Source organism: Dryas octopetala, chromosome 5, assembly GCF_963921425.1.
Source record: "Dryas octopetala chromosome 5, drDryOcto1.1, whole genome shotgun sequence".
Taxonomy (NCBI): Eukaryota; Viridiplantae; Streptophyta; class Magnoliopsida; order Rosales; family Rosaceae; genus Dryas; species Dryas octopetala.
In genome coordinates this window covers 19,393,905-19,417,139 of record NC_141370.1, presented here as the reverse complement: position 1 = coordinate 19,417,139, position 23,235 = coordinate 19,393,905, and the positions used below count along the sequence as shown (strand labels likewise).

The following is a 23,235-nucleotide window of genomic DNA, read 5'->3' as shown; positions in this document are numbered from 1 at the left end:
TCCTACTCATCAAATAATAAATATAACTTTCTGTGAACTTGGGCTACAAGCAAAAACACAAGAATGTGATGTTGGGCTCTATAGGCTTGCCTTTTACCCCAAGTCCAAAGTCCAAAGTCCACTCCAAGAGTCCAAACCACTGTACTTGGTAAGCCCGTTTACTGTGTGGGACCCCTATCCATTCTTTGCTGACATGGCGATATCTCATTGGCTAACCTCTCAATCAACAGAAAAAGAAGAAGAAGCGGCGGAACAGAAGGTGCTTGGGGAGAGTAGGGGATTCTTCTCACTGTCTGAGCGAAGCGTGAGGAAAAAGAAAAGGAATATATAAAAATATAAATAAAGAAATTCGAGGGAAAAAGAGAAAAGTAATGTTAGGAACATTAAACCTGGTAGTGGCGCCGATTTCTCCCGCCCCGTTTTTCTCTCTCAGTCGACTCTCTCACCTCCACCCCTCGCCGCCTTCTCTCGCCGCCGCTGGTCAGCTCTCTCTCTCTCTCTCACTCCGTCTTGATTGATACATGCATGTACCCGATATATATGTATGTAATAGTTGCTGCTTTTTACGGCTCGGGCTTTACATTTTTATATATGAATAGATTGTTTCTTTTGCTTGCTTCTACTGTGCTTGGATACTGAGAAAACGTAAGAAATTTGACGGAAATTTTAATTTAAACTCCTGTTTCTGTTTTCGGAGAAAGAAAATCTCAGTTATAATTAACAAACCCAACCCCCCGTTGCCTTAGAACTCTGTCTCTTCGCCCAAAAACATGTAAACGCTCAAAGCCTCAAACATTAAAAAAAAACAGACACTTACATGGCTGTTTAGAGGAGAATCAGGAGATGATCTCATCCATTTGTTTACAGCTTCATCCATCTGATCTAGGGAGAAAGAGGAGGGGGGCGGCAGGGGCGGTAGGGAAGAGATCGAGGGAGAAAGAGGGGGCGCAGCAGGGGGCAGCAGAGCGGAGATCGACGGAGAAAAAGGGGGCGACAGCAGGGGGGAGAAAGATGGGGCGGTGGCAGAGGGGCGACATGGGGGAGATGAGGGAGAAAGAGGTGAGGGTGGGTTGAGGGATAGATGAGAGAGAGAGAGAGAGAGAGAGAGAGAGAGAGAGAGAGAGAGAGAGAGAGAGAGAGAGAGAGAGAGAGAGAGAGAAGCAGGGGATGACGAAGAAAGAAGAAAAAAAGAACTGGAGATGGAGACTCACGGGGGAAAAGAAAAAGAAGGAAAAAAAAGAAGGAAAAAAAAAGGAAAAGAAAAAAGGAGAAAAAAAAAGAAGGAAAAAAAAGAAAAGAAAAAAGGAAAAAAAAAAAGAAGGAAAAAAAAGAAAAGAAAAAGAAAAAAAAAGAAAAAAAAGGAAAAAAATAATAAAAAAGAGAAAAAAAATTAAAATGTTTAGGGTTGATTGGAATTTGGGGCATTTGGGCAATTGTAAAGAAAAAAATGGTTTTGGGTTTTGTTTGGCCATTTTGGAGTTTCGTTTAGTTATTTTTAAACTCTAAATCAATAAACTTTAATATATTTTTATATAAAAAATAATTAAAAATACCATAAAGGGTCTAAATCCTAATATCATATACCATATCCTAAACAATATAGAGTATAGATTATAAAATATATAGGGTTTAATGTATAGATTATAAAGTATAAATAATATACTAATTTCATTTATTCATTATACTAATTTTATTTAACAGTATTTGTCTCCAGAGCACATTATATTCATCTTATATCATATGAAGCCTACTATATATATAATTAGTTTCTTCAATGTTTTTTATCAATTTAGTAGATAATATGTTAAATAAACATATGGTAAAGTTTCATTCAAAATTTCTGTATTTTAATAGTAATTTCCATCGTTTCCATCTAATTTTTGTCGAAATTTAAAAATCTTCGAAATTTTCGTCGAAATTTGATAGAAATTTCGATGAAAATTTCCTCGAAACCCGAAATTTTATTCCTTGAATTTACTTATAAAGCATCGTGAAGTCTAGGAGCCATACATAAATACAAATCAGTTTTATACTTTTAGTTTCCTAATCGGAATTTATGCTAAGTAGTCTATTATTCTATTTTTTTAGTTTTTTATTTTAATAGATATTTTGAGTTTATATTAATTTAATTTAGGAGATTCATAATTTTTGTTGTAATTTAATGTAGTCATTGTGAAACTAGACAGACTTATTGAAGGCGGCATCTAGAAAGCTTATTTTTGCAACAAAGGCACACTCAGTATCAACGATGGCAGCTGTAAGTTATTTTTTAAGTCATAGAATTTTACATTTTAACATTTCAAATTTGAGTTAGCTTTCTTCAGTACTCAATGTGTGGGCCAATTGAATTGTATCTGAAACCGAATTTGACTGTTCTGGCTCAGGGAGAAGAGAATCTCGGAAATGTAAAGCGGCAATTAGCAAAACTGTTTAAAGCATCGCTTAAAGCTGTAGTCCCCAATGAGCCAGATTGTGAGCCGTTAATTGCTGCTTGCACTGGCAAATTTGGCGATTATCAATGGTACCTTATAAGCTTTTATTCTAAACTGTAAATTTGAGGCATTGTTTTTATTTTATTATAAGTGTTATAGAATCTCTCATTTGTTTCTATCACTGGAAAGATATTTTAATCTTGAATTCGTGTCTTGAACGTATTCCTTTTTGAATTATTAAATTTAGATGTCTTTATTTGGTGCAGTAACAATGCCATGGGCCTATTTTCTAAAATAAAAGGAAAGGGAACGGATTTCAAGAATCCTAAATCTGTTGGAGAGGTACTGACCTTTTTGTACTTCTCTATGCTGGACTCGTTTAATGTTGGATGGGTATGGCTTCTGTGTAGGCTTTGAATTGATAGCATTGAGTAATGACTGGTGCTTCATTTTTGTAGGCCATCAGGGAAAATCTTCCTAAATCTGAAATAATAGAATCAAGCTCTCTAGCAGGACCTGGATTTGTGAATGTTGTATTATCAAAGAATTGGATGGCTAAGGTATTGCTTAAACTTTTATATGTGATTGAAAATTATATGTTCTTATTTAATTTTTCATTCGTTTAAAATTTTGGTATGGAAATTCACATTACTTTATTATACTATATTATTTATCACAAAAAAAGTTTTTGCTTTATTGTAACTGTAACTGTAAATATTGTTGCTGCAGAGCGTACAAAAGATGCTTCTTGATGGTATTGAAAAATGGGCACCGCAGCTTCAGGTCAAAAGGGCTGTGGTCGACTTTTCCGCGCCTAATATAGCAAAAGAAATGCATGTTGGCCACTTAAGATCTACTATTATTGGGGACACACTGTCCCGTATGCTTGAGTTTTCAAATGTTGAAGTTCTTCGACGGAATCATGTTGGTGATTGGGGTACACAGGTAAATGTAGTTTTAGATAGCATATTTATGGTATGATAAAGATCATGTTATCAAGTCCTGAAGTTTGCACTCATCTTAAACTAACTATAGTTTCTTGCTTTAAATTCGAGCTTCATAGCTTGTTTTTCTTTCTGAGCTAATGTCAATATTTTGTACCTTCTTCATAAGCAAAACTGAACCAGAAAAAAATGGTAAACTAGAACTCTTCAGGTTTCCCCCACCATCTAATGTGTGATACCTGCTTTTTATATATACATATATGTATATGTTTATACACATACAAACATGCATCCAACCATACATACCATTGTATTTGTGATTTGGTGAAGGCAACATTTGTATGCAGTTCTCTTTTAGACCCTTCATTGGTGTAACCTTTGCAACCTTCTGAGGTTGGGAATACAGCTTCATTGTTAGATGTACAATAGACTTTATAGAGAAACACTCCTTTTGTTTCCATCAGTAACATGTCACTCAAAGAAGTTCAGTGTATTGCAGTTTGGTATGTTGATCGAATACCTTTTCGAAAAGTTCCCAAACGCAGAAGATGTTAGTGAAAATGACATTGGTGATCTGCAGGTGAGTGAGATTATTCTCTCTATTCTTTTGTATGTAAACTGCGTCCCTCATTTTGCATTAAGACTAATTAGTGACTCATTCATCGTCTATAATATTTTCCTCTTTATGACCATGAATGAATGTGACTTCTTTTTTATTTTTTTGATTGGGTTGGGGGGCCTTCATATAATTAAATTGAGTGATATTCTGAAAGAGCCTTTTGTTAGATGTGCAGTAACACATTTTTCTGCTATTCTTTAGTGGTTAACTGGCAATAAATGTTGAATGGATGAATGTATGTCCTAAATTAGCACTTTTTATTTGCATTATCTGATGATAATGTGCTTTAATTGTATATTTGTATTATGACATTCTATTTGGTGCTTCCCTGGGCATGATGAACCAGAAAATAAAATAAAAGTTGTCAACAGTGACTATAATTGAGGGGTCTTTTTTAGGTATTTTATAAGGCATCAAAAAAGAGATTTGATGAGGATCCTGCTTTTAAGGAGCGAGCACAACAGGCAGTGGTTCACCTTCAAGTGAGTTACTTATTCTTAGTAGAAAGAAGCACATGAGTTTGATAACTTTGTCCACAATGTTAAAAAACCTTTAAATTTTGGGAGACCGTCTTTTGAATTTCTGTTTATTTTTTTGGTTGTGATGCAACTTTATTCGCAGGGTGGGGATCCTAGGTACCGTGGGGCATGGCTCCAAATCTGTGAAATCAGCCGTAATGAATTTCACAGGGTCTATCAACGCCTTGGAGTTCATTTAGAGGAAAAGGTATGTTCTAGATTTCTAGCTTTACAGGCTACCTCTTATGGGTAGCTTTGACTTTTTCCCCCTTTCAGATAGGAAACTACTTTTTTATTGAAAATAGGGGAAGAGTACAAAGTAATGAGTGGACAACCGGTAGTCCATTCCATGCTAATTTAAGCTCTTGAAATATGTACTTCATTCTTTGCATGCTAGCTTTTCATGTGAGTGGGGCCATTGGACACTTATGTACTCTTGGTTTCTTCCTAAATTGTGCAGTAAAGGAAAACTTCTAATTGTTTGTGCTAATTAGAAATGTTTTGAAAACCTGGTTTTATCCAGCCAGCTGGATGTAGGTATTACTGTATGGTTACACCAAGATGATTTCATGCCATACGTAACATCATAACATAGCAGAACAAGCAATGAAGATGAAATTTAGTATAATATTTCGATTGGCTTATTAGTTGATTCACACAAGGGTTAGTGATGAGAATAGTCATTTAAAGTAATTTTTTTGGGTTGCTTGAGTTGGGGGGCGGGGTGGTCCTTAGGTGGAAACGGAGTGGTTGGAGTATCAACTAACTTTGACCAGGTAATCTATAGTGCAATGTTGATTATATCCTGTGCATTTCCAGATACTATTATATATAATATCCTGTTAGAATATTATAGTATATTTCTTGGATTTAATATAGCGTCATTAGTTGCTTGGGCAATAAAGTTATGTACTTCATTGTTCTTCATTTCTGACTCAGGGAGAAAGCTTTTACAACCCATATATTCCTGGGGTTTTAAAGGAGTTGAGTGATAAAGGATTAATTGAGGATAGCCAGGGTGCTCGTGTAATCTTTCTTGAAGGGTTTAATATCCCCCTTATCGTTGTGAAGAGCGATGGTGGTTTCAACTATGCTTCAACTGATTTGGCAGCCCTCTGGTACGTTATGTGATAATTTTGAAAATTTTAAGAACTTTTGGGTTTGATGAGTCAAAACCGATAGCTTTATGGTCAGTCAGTTGGCCATATCCCTTTGCTACTATTCTGTCTGATCTGTCTAATTATGCATCTTTGAGAGGATGTTGTCACTCTTACTGATGTTGCTGCTTGCATTGTATAGGTATCGGCTTAATGAGGAGAAAGCTGAATGGATCATATATGTTACCGATGTTGGCCAAAACCAGCATTTTGATATGTTTTTCAAGGTATGTAGTGAAATCCATAACCTGTTTCTGCATAACCTGATTTGTGGTGTTTCATGCATTTCTGGTTTACGTTCTTTTTATACTTATTTATTGAAGAAGATAATTTTTCTTGTTTGGTTGACTTGTAAGTAGGCTTTGGGTCAATGTGCTTGAAGCCTCGAACAGTTGAACTGCAATTAAGTTCATTTTTGTGCCTTCTAAGGCATGGAATAGTACAATACAATTATCTTTTTCAATAGGAGGTACAATGCAATTATAGGGTCAAACATAATCTCGATTTTTTGTTTCAGGCAGCTAAGCTTGCAGGTTGGCTCCCAGCTGATGATGGCTTGTATCCAAAAGTTAGCCATGTTGGTTTTGGTCTTGTTCTTGGAGAAGATGGCAAACGCTTTCGAACTCGCAGTAGTGAGGTGGTTCGATTAGTTGATTTACTTGATGAAGCCAAGAACCGAAGCAAAACAGCTCTTATTGAGCGTGGTATGATATTGAGCGACCTCTGTTGAAGTAGCTATACATGTGGTTTAGCTCTCTTTATATCTTCCCTATATTTTTATTGCACATTTTAGTATAGATTACATAGCATCTAACTTTTTAAGCTTCTTATTGGATGATATTTTCTTTAAATCATAATCAGGTAGGGCTGGAGAATGGACTGAAGAGGAGCTTGACCAAACTGCAGAGGCTGTTGGTTATGGTGCTGTTAAGTAAGCTGTCTGAACTTTTATGTTTCTCTTGGTTGACCATTGTAGTTATTGTGATTGTCATTATCGTAATTAATGGGGTGGGATAGCCTATATAAAAATAGAAAGATTGAAAGAATGCATAAACTGTAACTCCAGCAACAAGTTTTTTGTGACCTGAATTTAAAATGTGAATGGATATCTTACTTAATTTAGCATTGCTAGAAGAACATTCGGAGTTATTAAGAGCTCCTTGATATCCAAATTATAAAAAGTAACTTGAGATAATGTATATGAATGTTTGCAGCATTATTATACTGTCATGAACATGTATTGTTTTAGTACCTGTTTTTATACTAGCAATGTTTTGACAGGTATGCTGATCTGAAGAACAATAGATTGACCAATTACACTTTTGATTTTGATCAGATGCTAAATGATAAGGTGCGTCAACATCTGCTGATCTCTCTCTCTCTCTCTCTCTCTCTCTCTCTCTCTCTCTCTCCCTCTCTCCCTCTCTCCCTCTCACCTCCCTTTAAAATATTGACAAAATTAAATTTGATGGTCTATGAAATATATTTGTTCAAATTAATTTTCTTATATGCATTAAACTCTGCACTAATGCTGTATCTGTCCTACTGTTCCAAAACTATTTGAGCAGGGAAACACTGCGGTGTACTTGCTCTATGCTCATGCTCGGATCTGCTCGATAATAAGGAAATCTGGCAAGAACATAGAGGAATTGAAAAAAGTAAGTTCAGTTGCATTATGTCACATTATTTCTGATCTACTTGGTTAGTCCTACTGCATACTATACATATATTAGGCCTATATACCCACATGCATGTGCTCAAATGAGGTCAATATGCTTATTATTTATGTATATGTATTCTGAATACTGTTGACCCAAAACTTCTATCCCACTACATGTGGGTTTCGATCAAGAGGCAAATATTTTAAACCTCCTACAGGAGATAGATTTTTCTGAGCCCCAAGGCCACTGCAACTGATGGATGATGTCTGAATGTCTTATGCGATTTTTTGTTTGAGGCAGACAGGGGAAATTCTTTTGGAGCATGTGGGTGAGCGTGAATTGGTACTCCATTTGCTGCAGTTTTCTGAGGTATGGGACATGCATAAATGGAACTGATTGCTGCCTTCCTTTTGACCTTTGCTTGTCTTCTTTTATTACTGTTATGATATGTGTGGATCTGACAGTTGCATTTCCCTTTCACTTTTCAGGTCGTGGAGGAGGCCTGCACCAATCTATTGCCAAATGTGTTGTGCGAATACCTATATAATTTATCAGAAATCTTTACTAAAAAGTTCTATTCTAATTGCCAGGTATCATCCACAATTACTTGTCTCATTGTTTATTACGTTGATGAGTATCAATAATGTCACTTATCTGGGGGGAAGCGAAGCAAACTGTAAACTCAACAATGGTGTTTGATAGGAGTTTTCTAAACCTTTTAGTCAATAGTAGAATGATAACATCTTATTGGTGGGTCCTACTCCAAAATGGTTGTTCATTTGCCTCTTACCTTCCTGAGCAAAATGCCAGAAAAGCTGTAAATGTCTAGTATATCTAGTGAATTTGATAAATTTACATGAGATTGAGTTGAATACAATCACAAAAATCTTATTCAATTTCTTTGCTTTGTAAAATTGGGCAGGTTGTCGGGTCTGCAGAGGAAACGAGCCGACTCTTGCTTTGTGAAGCAACAGCCACGGTGATGAGGAAATGCTTTGACCTTCTTGGAATCAGACCTGTTTACAAGATATGATGGTCTACTATACAATCATGCATATATCCTTCTTCGAATTACAAAGAATTGCTCATATCGGGAGATTTAGAAAGAGAACAAAAACGCAACAAAGATCGACGTGAGTCCAGACTTTTGGCGTTTGGACTTGGGAGTGTGGGGCCTGTGGGCTTAAAACAAAAAAGCTTCCAATTAAAAAAACTGTCGCTTTCTATATTGCCCCTCCTCTATAAACGACATGTCATTTTTTTGGCAGTCTTTCAAAAATTATAAAACTTGTCGTTTGATATGCACTTCGCAATTCATTGATTTTTATATCTTAATGTTTTTTTTTGGTGACATATATTTTATGTTTTTTCACTTATCCCTCATTATTCTTTGACTCAAATACACTTACATCCACCAATTTTATAGGGTCTATTTCAAGTTGATTTACGAATTATAAAATATTTAAAATTCCCTATTAACTAACAAAAATATACGGATTATTTCATCTGTTAGGGATTTTGTCAAAGTGACCGTTAAGTGCCACGCTAGACGTAATCCATTTAACATTTTTATGGACGTGACATTGACTGGTAGGGGCAAAAATGAGTTTGACTACAAAATAATTTTTCGCCTATTCCACGATGACACATGCATGGCACCTAACTCTGACATGGGCCACCACTTTCTCCCCTTCTGCCCCAAAAATTAAAAAAATCGAGTTTTTGTTCTAAAGGCTAAAAATAATGCATTTAACCATCGAAATTAGGGTTTTCTGTTCACGCAATAGTTTTGTCCATGATTTCCACTGCAAATTGAATCTTATACAGTGCAAAGGTTGATTTTTTGTTAGATATTATGAGAATTAGTGTTTAAGAAGGTTTAGTGGACTATGTTCAGCATGACACTGAACAGTCCTTTTGACGAATTCTCTAACGGATGAACCATTTTGTATGTTTTTAGTTAGTTAATAAAGGAATTTGAAATGTTTTATAGTTCGTGGATTAATTTAAAATAGACCCTATAATTGATGGATATAAAAGTACTTGAGCCTTATTCTTTTTAGTTTTTACAAACTTCCAAACAAAAGCTCGCACCATATGCTGGCCAAGGTACAAGGAGGGGAAGGGTTAAGGGTGGAGTTTTATTTATTTATTTATTTTAAGATTATGGGGAGAATTGTGGGAAAAAAAAAGAGTTAAATGAGAAATAAGAATTTTAAAGAAAAAATTGGGGTAAGTGAGCCAATTTGTGGTTCAACTGGAACGACTCAACAAATTAAACTTGTTTGAATTGGGTTCTTCAGTTCTTCTCGTTCTTGTATCTCCTAAATCTTAATGAAAAACGATTACCTAGTTGGTTATAATGAAGTGACCTATCGTTTTCGAATAAACACATTCTAATTAGAGTGATGAAAAATCATGAGAATGCATCACATGCAGCCACTTGAGGCTTTGAGCCTTTAAGTCGAACACCTACCACTCCTATAAAATATAATGCCAATGGGAGAGGTGATGGATTTTCAGATGCCAACTCATGTTCAGAGTTTTGTAAGGCTCCTTTCCAGGGTTAATTAAACACAGCATAAATGCAATAAACAAGGCATTCATTCATATATATGTGCTGTCGCTTCAGTACTTTGCCTAGTAAATCGATAAGAAGCTTTTAGAGTTTAGACCATAAAGAATTTGGAAGTGATAATCACCGGAGCAAAATTTTTCCAATGCAAAATAGAGGTACGAGATAAGAAAGAACATTTAAACGTTAATGCGTTAATTATGAGTATCCAAATGCTTTATGATCAACTTTTAAACGTTATCTCACATCATATGTAAATTTCTCATCTTTCATTTCATTTCGAGTTTGGGAGAATCTCATTCATCCATCAATAAGGCAAACTTTTCTTATATATATATATTTTTTCTTTTAAGAATCTTAAAAGTGTTCTTCATTAAAGTCAAAAACTAAATAAATAATAAACAATTGAAATTGTAAAGTCTCAAAATGTTAATTTAAAACAATAATTATGTCATGGCATACAAAAAGCCCAGATCAAAACCTAACTGCAATATGATAACCATATCCAAGTCCTAAAGGTATGCGCATCAGAAATTCTTTTGTACAGGGATATGGCTAGAGCTACCCAATAAATTTCCTCAAACTCTCTTACTTATGGAATATAAGAAAGATCCTCTTGTAGCTTTCTTTGAGATAATGGCTTTAGGACTAAATGATTTATTGTGACCATCTAAACCCCCTCCATAGCTCTTGCATGGCATGATTTTCCTTCTATAAGGTGACACCTTCTTTGCAAGGTCTTCCAAGCTCTTCACACTTGCTAGAGATGTGAAAGATTGGGACTTCCCTTGATAATACTTAGATAAACCTCTCCTGCATATGTAAAAAACCACTAATCAAAATTCAATGTCCACCTCCAACACTTTAGAATATATCATAGCAAAACTAATAGTAATTAATATTTACCTCATAGGGAGATGGATCATTAGCTCAGACAGTTCATAAAGAGGCCCATTTGAAGGTGGTGATGAAGACAATGATGTTGATGATGATGAATGTGATGCAGAGGAAGATGCATCCTCAACCAAATCTGATGAAGATGATGATGATGATGCCATGGAGTTTATTGAATTCTCCAGAGATGATTCAATGGATCTTGAGTCACAAATATCTTCATCAGGGTCTTCCTTGATCACCCAATTGACCTGCCCACCTTGATCATAAGCATCTGTTTCTTTTCTATTTTGATTTCCAAAGATTTTCCTTGTTTCTTGATGACCCATTTTCAGAGAAAAGAAGAAGAAGAAGAAGAAATCTTAGTCTTAGTATTGAAGATTTGGTAGAATAGAATTTCTTTCCAACAGGTCCTTTTTGAGGGAGCATATATATATACGCCTTTGTGGGATAAAATACTTCTTGTTATAATGAAGAAATGGATAACACTGAGTCACTGACTATTCTATTCTCTGTTACTATTTTTTATATTTGTTTGTCTATAACGCTTTATCCCAAACTTTGTCATTATCACCTCCTTATGGTCTAAATTTATTTGCTTTCCCATATTACTAGAAAAGAGGATAAGGTCTAAATTTAAAGACATCCATATCTGACTATCTGAGTCACCCTCTCTCTCTCTCTCTCGGGTTGAAACTGAGGTCACCATCTAAGGCACCTTTGCCCCATAAAGCCATGACAGGTTTCCATATTTTCATGTTTCAAGGCATCAAAGTATAAAAAATTAAAAAAAAAGAAAAAAGGGTTTCAAAGGCATCGACCAGTAAAAGTTTTTCTCCAGAGGCAACGGGAATCGTTTTAAATTTAACAGAAACCCTTATGATTTTTGGCGTATATGGGTGTATAATTCAACCAAGTCTTGTTTTGCATACGTTGTAATGGGGTACAGTCCAAATAGTTCAATTTGTCTCCATTTTCACAGTTGAAATGGGTACAAATTTCATTTGTCTTTGACACAAGTTTTACCATGAAAAACCCTGTTTCTCTGTACTTAGTTGGGCAATGCTTGGGCTACCTTTGGTTATGTTTGCTTCCTTCTTTGTCCTTTGACCTTGAAATTTCCCTCTTTGAAAGCTTCCTTAGTCATGGGTGAACATTACGCCATTGGGGCTCAATGTTCATCCTCATCATTATTATGGTTTTTAAATCTAACAATATTGATTAATCCTCATAGTCAGCTTAATAAGAAAGATGGCCCTATATTTAAAATTAATCCATAAAAGATTAATATAATGAAAGTCCTGGAAGGACAAAGTCACAAAAGATACAGTGCCATAATAATAAGTATTAGCTATTAAGCCTATTAACCCACGTCGAGATTCAATGTGCTACTTTTCATAGAAAGAAAAAAGAAAAAAGAAATATAAAACAGGGGGCCAAGTCTAGTTTAAATTATAAGATTTGTTTATTATTAATTTAATTTGGATAAGGAGGTTGACTAAAGCACAGGTGATGATGATTGGATTTTGGTTGGTATTTTGATGGGCACTCAAATGGCCACCACATGCTGCTCCTACTGCTACCATTACCATGTTGATTTTTGTAATCTTATCCATGCCAAATTGACAATTGCCAAATGCCAATTTCTAATATGTTGGACCTCTGAATCTTGTATATATAATTTAATGGTTTTTTATATAAAGCCCACAGAAACATACCTTGCCGGCTGGACCCCATCCCATCCCACCACCCCTATCTGTATCACTTGTTCGGTTGTTCCTCTTCTTCGGTAACCACATCCCCAAATAACCTCTGCCATTCATTATATTCTTCCAGCTAAAATTTGAAAAGGGTATTTAAATATGAAATGAAAATCAATGTGATTTCACTGACGTCATCTTGTTATGGTGGACATATGTAGCTTGGCACCTTTAGTTCATCACAGTACCAACAACCAACATGTCTGAATTTTGTTTTGCAATTGGGATTTTAAATTGTTTGGGGAAATTTAAATGATAGAGGGACTCTTTACCTCACAAGCATGGATTGAATATTGACCAGATTAAGTATAAAGATTTCATTCTAACTGTGTAAAAATGAAAACCAATAACCATATATCAGTAGGAATGCTTTCACATCTTCCAGCTCTATGTTTTTTCATGACTATATGATGAACCACATAAATTGTAGCACCAAAGAGTAGTAATGAAAAATTACATTGCAGCACCAATAAGATGAGCATTTCTCATCAAGTTGCTCATTGTAAATTCTGCGAACTGCTTAGTTACTACAAGAGTATTAGTGTTATGTTTGATCAAAACTTAACACCCGTACATATGAATGAAAACATTATATCCTCAAAATTACACTACAGGACAAACTATCTAGGAAAATTTACAGGAGGTTCCAAGCTACCCACCAGAATCTCAAGATCAATGTCTTTGTCTTCAAACTTTTTGATGAAGGGGTGACTCTGAAAGGATAAAGTGAATTTGGTATCAAATTGCTGACTGAAGCAAAAAATTCATATATTAGAAAAGGAAAAAGAAAAAAACAGCTTACTAACCAAAAGGTCCAAAGATGATGATCTGTCTCGAGGGTCCTTCTGTATGCTGCAAATGCAATGAGGAATATAAGCAGTCGCATTGCAGTTAGATATATAAAAGGTGAAGAATGTATGCAAATAACTGATTACCAGGCAGACACAAATGAACAGAACTCTGGGGAGAATTGATCTGCTGGGGCAGTAGGTGGTGGGCTTTCCACAATTGCCTCCAAAAGCTCATAAAAGCTTGGCCAGCTTTGTTGATCTTCAGATTGCATGTAAGGAAACCTCCCGATAGCACACTCAAGTACTACCAAGCCCAAACTCCAAATATCACTGCTATAGTCATAAGTACTCCCGCTAATTCTCTCCGGCTGAAAGAGAAATTAATATCATGGTTTCATAATTCATATTCTGCATTTATCTGTAGCGTGCGCTAGGCTTGAAAACAAAGACAATAGTTTTGAGCTCCAGAGCAAAGATGAAAAAAACCAGCCAGTTCAATGTATTACATGTGAAAAAAATATAAAACGGAGAGACAGACCGTCACTTACCGACATGTAATTGTAAGTACCAACAAAAGTGTCTCTTTGACCCATAGAGCTAGCTAGTGAAGCACTCACACCAAAATCAGTAATCTTCACCTCCCCTTTGTGGTTTACTAGCAGATTGGATGGCTTTATGTCTCTATGTATTACATGCCTTTCATTGTGCAAGTAGACAAGACCTTGTAAAACCTGATGCACAAGTATAGATCTTTTAGCTCAGGGGAACAAATGACTTCTTCTTCTTCAAAACATTGCAAGTGATTTTAGGCTACACAATTAATTAAAAAGTGATAAGCTCATATACCTGCTTACAAACGACTGCAAGATATGGTTCAAGAATTGTTTTAACTTGTCTGATCACATCTGCAAGAGATCCACGATCCATGTATTCTAACACAAGAGAAATGGCTCCATTGTGATAGAAGGAGTGGTAACAAACCACCACATGTGGACATTGTGCTGCTTGGTTTATTTTCAGCTCCTGCACAATCTGTTTACGAATTTCCTCTTGTATGTTCATCTGGATGACCTGTAAAGCATAACAGAAAAGAATTCCTAGTAATACACACTTATCTAACTTCCTGAACTATAAGAACAATATCCTAATTATGTCAGATATTTATCTTATGTAACACTGAACTGAAAAGAAGAACCACATTTATATCTGAGGTAAGAGAAAGATGTGAATACAAGTATTAGAATGAGAGAGAAAAATGGATAATGAGGATTACAATCTACCCAAGTCTTTACTAAAACAATTTCCATAACCTCCATCAACATTTTGAAATTTAATTTTAAAGAGTCACCAAACTAGAAGTAGTAAATGGAACTACAGAGAGCTTTTGTTTTCCCTTCCTCTTTCACCACTACATAACTCGCACTAATATGCATAACACATCACTTTGAGACAGGGCCATATAAATTTGCATAACAGAAGAAACAGATAAATTGACAGAACACAATAGAGGCAAGTCGAAGAAGGTAAGAAAGTTGCTAGTATAGTGACCTTCAAGGCTAATAGGTTTCCAACCCATTTATGACGAACAAGTTGTACAACACCACCACTTCCTTTCCCAATGACTTTGATAGTCTCAAGGTCTTCCAATGAAAATTCAAAATTGAGCTCCTTGCTGTCAGAAGGCTGTTCAAATAAGCAAAAAAGGCAATCAAAAATAATAATAAATGAGGCTATAGACAATATAGTAAGAAAGGGAAAAAAATATTATGAAAACATTAACAAGAACATAGCTGTGCATATAATAGCCAAAATATACATCAAAATACGAGAATATCGAGCATGTGTTCATGGCAGCATGCAAAACTACACACAAACATGAGAATTCAACTTTGCTAACTTAAAAATGAGAGATCAATCCTCAGAGGTTTATCCACAAGCATATGATTTATGCACTTTATTACTAATGGGTTGGATGGACAATTTCAGACATTTTAATCCACCCAAGAACACTGAAAGATTCAAATGCAAAACCAACTCCTTTCCATGATCTTCCTGAACTTTTACTGGTCAGGATTCCGCAATTCGAAGATTAACAAAATGAAGCACTAGCCACTAATTTCTTATGCCACTATCCCTCATCACCCAAGTTCCTAGGAAACCACAAAATCTCTGAATTCGATCACTCCTAAAGACCCATATCGGAAGAGAAATATACCAAATGGTCAAGTGGCAATAGACTATTAAGCCCATCTGGGGCAAAACTAATATGCCATAGAAATGAGGATCAGATGAAGAAGATTGATAATTGGTAATTGAAAATAGAACTCTTCAACATCAATGTAAAATAAAAATGGGTTCAATTCCTTTTATGGTAATTAGATTAAAACTTACGCGGGCCTCCTTCTCTTCAGATATGAACCGCAACCCTTTCTGGTTTAGAAGCAGATCGCCATCGTGAAATGTACCACTAGCAGTCCTGAAATTCAACAACATAAAGCACTGTAATTTATAGAGCCCGAATTTTTTTTTGGTTACAAAAGCAGGGACATTTTCATAGATCCACAAACCTAAATAGAAAGAGAGAATTGCCACTAAAAAAAAAAGGCGATTTAAGGAAACTAATTAATATTATTAGGTAATCAAATTTATCAAGTCCCCAAATTATGGTAGTTTCCTATCAAGTACCAAATTATGAATTTTCCATATACACTGATAACCTAAAATTATAAATACTTTCAGCTAGTAGTGGAAAGATACAAGGTTCCAAAAATCTACAATTTTTTTCAATATTGAAAAAGTCACTTCCTTTACAAATGGAGTTACTACTCACAAGAAATTGGTGATGGCGGTTTCCTGAGCGGGAACAGAGAGCTTGAGTTGCTTCAATGGCGTCTTTATCTTCATCTTTGTGGAATTGTGGTGTTGGGTTTTGGACTGGTCGCTAGCTAGGGTTTCAATGGCAGAGTAGAGAGAGAGAGAGAGATTGAGATTGTTTTTTTCAATTTTTATGGACATGGGGTTGAGGAGTTGACTGCCTGAAAGTAGAACAATGCAATTCAAACCGTCGAGACCGCGAAAATTATATAATAACAAGTTTTATTTATTTTTTTATTTTCTTTTTGTAATCTTTCCGTTGTAATAATAATACATAATACATAATACATAATACAAATATACAATACAATACAATTTGTTTCAGTTGAGTTTGAAGATATGTGATCAACAGGTAAGGACAGTTTTATTGTTTGGTGGTGGTATGATCACGTTAAGCATCTAGGCCCATGGAATTAGCTCGGGCCATGTAAGCTGAGTGGGCTAGCCCAAGCCTAGTCAAACATTGGGCCGACTTGCAACATTGAAAGCAAGAGACTGGCCCAAATTGATTCATGATATTGAAGTTCCACATGCTTCATTCTAAGAGATGGAAAATCTGATATCTGCGTTAAAATTATTTAGCAAATTAGAAATGTTACAAGTAGCATTACTTGATTAAGAATTTTAATATAATTTCAGGAAATGTTTTTAAGAATGACTTAGGCCCTGTTTGGGATTGTGGTGAAGGACTCAAAAGCTGCTGTGAATGACAATTCTCAATCACCTATAGCAGTTTTGGTGTTTGGTAAAAAAAAAAAAAAAACTGTTTTTTCTCACAATTCTCAACTCCCCACAGCAAAAACAGAAAGCAGATTTCTAGGTGCTTTTGAAAACTGCAGTGACTCACAGCAACAATGAATATTTTATTTTACTCATAATACCCTTATTGATTTCTATAATTTTTATTTATTTATTTTAAATTAAAAAAATATGTCCATTGTTAGTTATATTTTATATTGTGATCATTAATTATTATATTTTATTTATACGATTAAAATTATAATATACCTAAAAAAATAATAGGCATACTTATTTAATAATGTTGTTCTTAGAAAAATTAATGCTAATAAAAATTTGTAGTCAAAAATTTCAAAAACAAGTAAAAAAAACATTTTATTTTTACCAAACAAATAAGTGAAATGCATTTTCAGAATCATGTCCATTTTAGTAATTATACACAGTCACATCATTTTTATATTAACATTTACCAAACACTTTGATACTGTTTTTTGCACTCACAGCACTTTTGAAAACATAGTTTACCAAACACTCAACTACTCTACTTTACAGCTGATTTTATTTCCCAGCTGTTTTACTTCACAGATGTTTTTCTCACAGCAATACCAAACTGGCCCTAAGACTCACGTGTCAATTCAGAATACGTATTATGAGTTGTATCAATGTGCTCCTTTAACTTTAATTCTGAAGCTAATTTGTCCATTTTGTTAGTGAAGTAGTTTGATTTCTTTGTACTTGTATTACTTGTGGAATGATGAATTTACTCTTGAAAAAGTGATCACGTGCGTGAAATGTGATCATTTTTGGACGAAATTTACAAACGAATTGGCAGAAGTGAGATATTAGCATAAAAAATAAAGTTAAGGAAGCATATTAGTACAACCCATATTCATACTGTAAATTGAAACAAAAGATAAAGACAGTAAAGTTGAAGTCTGTTTTAAAAAAATTTCCCTAAAATTTTATGTATCAGCACTGCGGGTGGAGAATGCATGATATGATGAATAATTCCTATATTGTAGATGAAACTTGAAAATCTTAGAGTAGATGGTAGATACATAACTTGTAGCAAAGGTAATTCTCCTAGATTTACCTTAGATTTTCACTTCATTTTGCAAAAGGTGGGGCATATATATAGCAGACCAAAATCCAGAAAGTAAGAAACAAAGATTTGTTTTGGTGCAATATTTGTATATTGTAATATTTTAACCGTTTATGTGTCGTGTAGTAAGTTGTAAGTTACCAAGGGTTTAAATTTCGAAGTTTTCGGCGAAATTTCGCCGAAAATTTCGTTTTTTAGGGGTTCCGAAATTTTAACACGGATTCGACTAAATTTCGGAAAATTTCGGCGAAATATTCGAAATTTCGAATGCCCCAACATCAAGTTTTTTTGAATTTGAGCGAAATTTCGCTCAAATACCCAGCCTAACACTGTAACAGTAACCCGAGCTCAAAATCTCAAATACCCAGTCTAACCCTCGCTCAAATACCCAGCCTAATCCTAAGTCCCTCACTGCCTCACATTCTCACAAATCACAAATTCACAATCTCACCTGCACAGTCGTCGGCGCACACCTTCGATCTCAAACCCGATCTGCCGCATCCTCCGTCTTCTCGGCTCTCTCTCTTCTCTCTCTCTCTCGCCTTTCTCCTCCGTCGTCTCGGCTTGCAGCGCCGTTCTCGACGTATTCGGCCCCCTCGAAGCCTCCGGCCACCTCGAAGCCTCCGGCCACCTCGAAGCCCCCGGCGTTTATCGAAGCTTAGCCCCCCTGAAATTTCTGAAATCAGTTTGTGGGCTTGTGGCTAAGTCTCAAGTCTTTGACAGCTTTGTGCGAACTGCGAAGTCTTAAGTGTGTGAGTATTTGTCTATTTGAGTAATAGACATTAGACAGTCAAAATAGATCAATTATATCTGAGTATATCTAAATTGATCTGAGTATATGAGTATATCTAAGTATATCATTTACTGATTTACCCACTTTTAAATATTATCTAACATCAATTGATCAATATCATATTTTGGGTTTATATGTAAATTATATTGATCTTGGGTTGATTTATATAGATTTGGAATTAATTGTATAATTTTGGGTTGATTTTGATTTGTATAATTATATGATTTTGGGTTAATTTTGAATCTTTAATCGTATAATTTTGGAATTGATTGTATAATTTTAGGTTGATTTTGATTTGTATGATTTGTGTAATTTGTATGATATATAAATATTGATATGGAAGTTGAAAGTAGTGATATGATATGATATGATATGGAATTGGAATTGATATGATTTGTTAATAATTAATATGGAATTTGTATGATTTGTTAATAGCATCTAATATGTATCATGTATGGGATTTGCCGAATTGGTAATTTAAAATTAATGAAATTAATATGGAGTTGGTAATAAATTAATAATTAATATGAAATTAGTAATATGGAAATGAAATTGGTAATATGATATGAAATTACAAATTAGTAATATGGAAATATGCAATTGCCAATTGGTAATATGAATATGATATGAAATTACTAATTAGTAATAAGTTAATAACTAATATGATATTAATTTCTTGGTGATATACTGATATGATATTAACATGGAATTTAATTGTTATTGTTATTGTGTTACTGTGTATGTCTTTTTGTTATTAGGAATTTAGGATTCAATGGCCAGTGGAGGGAGATCACGTGATCCAGCTTGGGATCATGCCGATCCATTACCAGGTAGCAGACAAGGTTCAATATGCAAATATTGTGGCCTTGTAATGAAGGGTGCTGGAGTGACACGATTAAAATACCACCTTAGTGGTTTGGATCCTGGACACAATGTGCAACGATGTAATAGTGTCCCACCAGAAGTGAGACAATTCATTATTGCAGGGATGCAACACAAACAACACCAAAAAAGCAAAAAAATACAAAGGATGGAAGAGCTCAGAGAAGAGCTTCGAGGACAAAGTCAGATTGAGCTGAGTGATGATGATGAAGATGATGATGATGAAGATCATAATGATGATATGGGGCCTCAAGAGCGAAGAGAATTTCGATCTGCACTTCGAGCCTCTAGAGCAGCAGAATGGGAGAGGGAAGACTCACATAAAGTCCCAAATAGGGGACAAGGTTCTGGGTCTAGTAGTGGTGCACAGATGCAAAGAGCATCAAGCATGAGGGAATCACGAGATTCACGACCAACACCTCAAGTGGCACCAAGCTTGTACAAGGCAGCTCAAGCACGCCAAAAGAGTGTTAAAAATCTCTTTTCTGGAGGGTCAATCAAAGATGGGATGCAACGCTTGATCAGCAAGTTCTTCTTATATGAAAATGTTCCTCCTTCAAAAGCAGCATCTCATCATTTCAAAAATTTGGTGATAGGATGTCAACAGGCAGGAGTAGGAGTGGAACCTCCAACACCCTATCAGATACGCACCGGATTTTTGGACCAGGAGTTTCAAGAAATGCAAGAGCATGTTAACAAATTGAAGACTGATTGGGCAACTTATGGTTGCACAATCATGTGCGATGGTTGGACAGGTCCAACCAAACTGTCTATCATTAACTTCATGGCCTACTCAAGAGGGAAGTCGGTATTCCTTAAGTCCGTTGATTCTTCAGATTGCATAAAGGATCATAAATATATTTATGGGCTACTGAAGGATGTAATCACGGAGGTTGGAGAGGAGAATGTTATTCAAGTTGTGACCGACAATGGTTCCGCATTTGTTAAAGCAGGTAAGAAGTTAATGAACAAATACAAAGTGTACTGGACGTCGTGTGCAGCACATTGCATTGATCTAATGTTTGAAGAGATGGGGAAGAAAGAGCAGGTTACTAATGTGATTAAAAAAACCAGAATGACACGAATTATATTTACAACCATAACTGGTTGTTGGCAAAGATGCGAGAGATCACGAAGGGAGATATTGTTCGTCCTGGTGCCACCCGATTTGCTACAAACTATATTGCATTGGATAGTTTGTATGGTAAGATGATAGAGCTGAAGCAATTGTTTACCAGTGATGATTGGGGTCGTAGCAATTTCCGGCGTTCAGATGCAGGCATCACCGTTGAAAATATAGTTCTTGATCACTCTTTTTGGCAACAGGTGCATAAGGTGTGCGGTCTGTTTGAACCTCTCTACGTAGTTTTACGTATTGTCGACACAGAAGTGTATCCTACAATGGGATCAATTTATGAGTTGATGCGTGTCGTGAAGGAAGAACTAGAAAAAAAAAAAACAGGGTGCACGGTGGGTAATAAAAATCATCAATGATCGATGGTTTAAAACGTTACAACACGATTTGCACGCAGCAGGTAACCCAATAATTTATTTGTTATTTTGGTTCCGCATTTTTTTTTTAATTGATTTAGCTTTCAATTAATGAACTAAATTACTAATTATATATTTCTATATTTACTTGATGCATGATTGCAGCCTATTATTTGAATCCTCGCTATCAATATAGACCTGGCGTTGGAGATGATGGTGAACTTATTCGGGCTGTGCACAACGTATTCTCCAAATTGGATCCCTATTCACCAGAAGTTGGTCAATTTGGAAATGAGGTAAAAATAATTTGTCATAAGGCCCATAAAAATCCTTACGAAAAATATTAATACTTTATAGAATTTGATTGTCTTAAATTATACATTTGATTGATATTGTATAATTTGTATTGTATTTGTATCTAGTTAACATATTTTAAAGATGCCCGAAAAATGTTCGGAGAGCGAGCTGCAAAGGCCGCTAGATCACGAATGTCTCCTAGTGAGTATACATCTTACTTGTATTAGTTAGATTAACTTAATTATTTATTTTTATAGTTACACTTACACAAACAAATTTTTCATTTCAGATGAATGGTGGATCATGTATGGGAGTGATGCGCCTACTGTGAGGAAGTTAGCCATCAAAGTTTTATCACAAACGGCGTCATCATCAGCTTGTGAAAGAAACTAGAGCACTTTCGCACTCATACACACCAAACAACGAAACAGGCTCTCATATAGTAGGTTAGAAAAAATGGTATATTGCTACTATAATATGAGGCTTGCACTTCGAGATAAGAAAGCAGAGGAGGATCGCGTTGATGAATATGATCCGCTGGATATATATGATGCTGCTATAGGGGATGATGATGTGGAGGAAAACCAGCTTTATCAGTGGATTAGGCCCCTCCATTTAGATGATGATGCAGGCAATCCAGACCCTGATATTGCAGCTCAAGCACGTCAGGAAGGTATCAATGTGGACAGAGTTCTAAATGAGGAGGTGAGCCCTACTACAAGTTTGAATGAACTTATGCAACCAAGGTCGACACATCGTACTGAGCCAGTTCCCACTAATCCTTCTCAATCAGGCAACTCTAGCACAAGATCGGACACTCCTACCAACAGTGGAGGTAGAGGTAGAGGTAGTGGTGGTGGTGGTGGTGGAAATGAAGATGTCACTGGACATTCTCAAGAGTATATGAGCCCATTTTCTGTCGAAGCACACTATACACATGCAACACAAGATGAGGATCATGGGAGTAGGCGTGCCGGACCAGGAATTGGTGCCATAGGAAAAGACTATAGTCGCAGACAAAGAGGTCATGAGAGTTTGGCACAAGAAGAAGAGGATTCATTATCCACCACTTTTGGCTCTATGGGGGTAGAAAGTGACAATTACAATTATGGGCAAAACCCTCCAATATTCTACCCACCACATCTGCCTTACTTGGTTGAGTCTGATAGTAACTCATTGGCACAACAAGAGACAAACTCTTCAAATGAGTATGCTTATGGGCAAATTCAACCACAACAGGTTCTTGATCCATATGGTTGGCATGTTGGCAATTACATGCAAAATTATGCTGGAGAAGTATCTTGGGATGATTATTCTTCACATTACACCTACTCTGGACATGATGATACTGAAGACAGCGGAAATTTTGAACCTCCTAGAAACTCTATGTGGTATTGATTACTTTTGTAATTCATGTGGCAATATTATAGTAAAAATAAAATTGAGGTGTTATTAAAGTAATTATTAATTAGTGAAGCATTTTTTTAACAGTATTTGCCTCTAGCGCGCATTATATTCATCACATATCACATGAAACCTACCATATAATTTGGTTTTTTCAATGTTTTATCAATGTAGTAGATAATATGTTAAATAAACATATTGTGAAGTTTCATTCAAAATTTCCGTATTTTGATAATAATTTCTATCGTTTCCGTCGAATTTTTGTCGAAATTTAAAAATTTTCGAAATTTTCGTCGAAATTTC

At 35.5% G+C, this 23,235-nt stretch overlaps 3 protein-coding genes and 1 pseudogene across 4 annotated transcripts; 2 read left to right on the top strand and 2 right to left on the bottom strand.

Annotated features, from left to right (window-relative positions):
• Positions 1 to 291: 291 nt before the first annotated feature.
• Positions 292 to 8,684, top strand: LOC147285365 (arginine--tRNA ligase, chloroplastic/mitochondrial-like). Of its 2 annotated transcripts, none has more exons than XM_086245533.1 (18): positions 292 to 480; positions 2,187 to 2,257; positions 2,385 to 2,521; positions 2,699 to 2,774; positions 2,891 to 2,992; positions 3,162 to 3,377; positions 3,876 to 3,956; positions 4,394 to 4,477; positions 4,617 to 4,721; positions 5,453 to 5,631; positions 5,813 to 5,897; positions 6,188 to 6,374; positions 6,532 to 6,601; positions 6,952 to 7,021; positions 7,239 to 7,328; positions 7,632 to 7,700; positions 7,820 to 7,921; positions 8,254 to 8,684. In XM_086245533.1, exons 1-18 carry the CDS (start codon positions 372 to 374, stop codon positions 8,362 to 8,364), a joined length of 1,944 nt encoding a protein of 647 aa, XP_086101659.1. In that variant the 5' UTR covers positions 292 to 371; the 3' UTR covers positions 8,365 to 8,684. The 2 variants fall into 2 exon arrangements, with proteins under 2 accessions (XP_086101659.1, XP_086101660.1); XM_086245534.1 differs by having other exon boundaries at positions 428 to 480; positions 2,183 to 2,257.
• Positions 8,685 to 10,317: 1,633 nt separating this feature from the next.
• On the bottom strand, positions 10,318 to 11,255 carry LOC147285364 (uncharacterized). The gene is made up of 2 exons (XM_086244846.1): positions 10,813 to 11,255; positions 10,318 to 10,719 (listed from the first exon to the last, which is right to left on the bottom strand). Exons 1-2 carry the CDS (start codon positions 11,127 to 11,129, stop codon positions 10,485 to 10,487), a joined length of 552 nt encoding a protein of 183 aa, XP_086100972.1. The 5' UTR covers positions 11,130 to 11,255; the 3' UTR covers positions 10,318 to 10,484.
• Positions 11,256 to 12,957: 1,702 nt separating this feature from the next.
• On the bottom strand, positions 12,958 to 16,463 carry MKK6 (MAP kinase kinase 6). Its single transcript, XM_086244012.1, has 8 exons — positions 16,182 to 16,463; positions 15,743 to 15,827; positions 14,900 to 15,034; positions 14,198 to 14,422; positions 13,900 to 14,082; positions 13,496 to 13,719; positions 13,367 to 13,412; positions 12,958 to 13,273 (listed from the first exon to the last, which is right to left on the bottom strand). Exons 1-8 carry the CDS (start codon positions 16,364 to 16,366, stop codon positions 13,181 to 13,183), a joined length of 1,176 nt encoding a protein of 391 aa, XP_086100138.1. The 5' UTR covers positions 16,367 to 16,463; the 3' UTR covers positions 12,958 to 13,180.
• Positions 16,464 to 19,630: 3,167 nt separating this feature from the next.
• On the top strand, positions 19,631 to 22,950 carry LOC147285362 (uncharacterized; annotated as a pseudogene).
• Positions 22,951 to 23,235: the final 285 nt, after the last annotated feature.

What these genes read in the sequence shown, in the direction of transcription:
- MKK6 (XM_086244012.1), bottom strand. Translation starts at nt 16,366, where the DNA reads ATGTCCATAAAAATTGAAAAAAACAATCTCAATCTCTCTCTCTCTCTC. An exon ending in GAAACCTATTAGCCTTGAAG is followed by an intron (nt 14,423 to 14,899) that starts GTCACTATACTA and finishes TATGCTTTACAG; the next exon opens with GTCATCCAGATGAACATACA. An exon ending in CATCATCTTTGGACCTTTTG is followed by an intron (nt 13,274 to 13,366) that starts GTTAGTAAGCTG and finishes TTATCCTTTCAG; the next exon opens with AGTCACCCCTTCATCAAAAA.
- LOC147285364 (XM_086244846.1), bottom strand. Translation starts at nt 11,129, where the DNA reads ATGGGTCATCAAGAAACAAGGAAAATCTTTGGAAATCAAAATAGAAAA. An exon ending in ATGATCCATCTCCCTATGAG is followed by an intron (nt 10,720 to 10,812) that starts GTAAATATTAAT and finishes TTACATATGCAG; the next exon opens with GAGAGGTTTATCTAAGTATT.
- LOC147285365 (XM_086245533.1), top strand. Translation starts at nt 372, where the DNA reads ATGTTAGGAACATTAAACCTGGTAGTGGCGCCGATTTCTCCCGCCCCG. An exon ending in ATGACATTGGTGATCTGCAG is followed by an intron (nt 3,957 to 4,393) that starts GTGAGTGAGATT and finishes GGTCTTTTTTAG; the next exon opens with GTATTTTATAAGGCATCAAA. An exon ending in ATTTGCTGCAGTTTTCTGAG is followed by an intron (nt 7,701 to 7,819) that starts GTATGGGACATG and finishes TTCACTTTTCAG; the next exon opens with GTCGTGGAGGAGGCCTGCAC.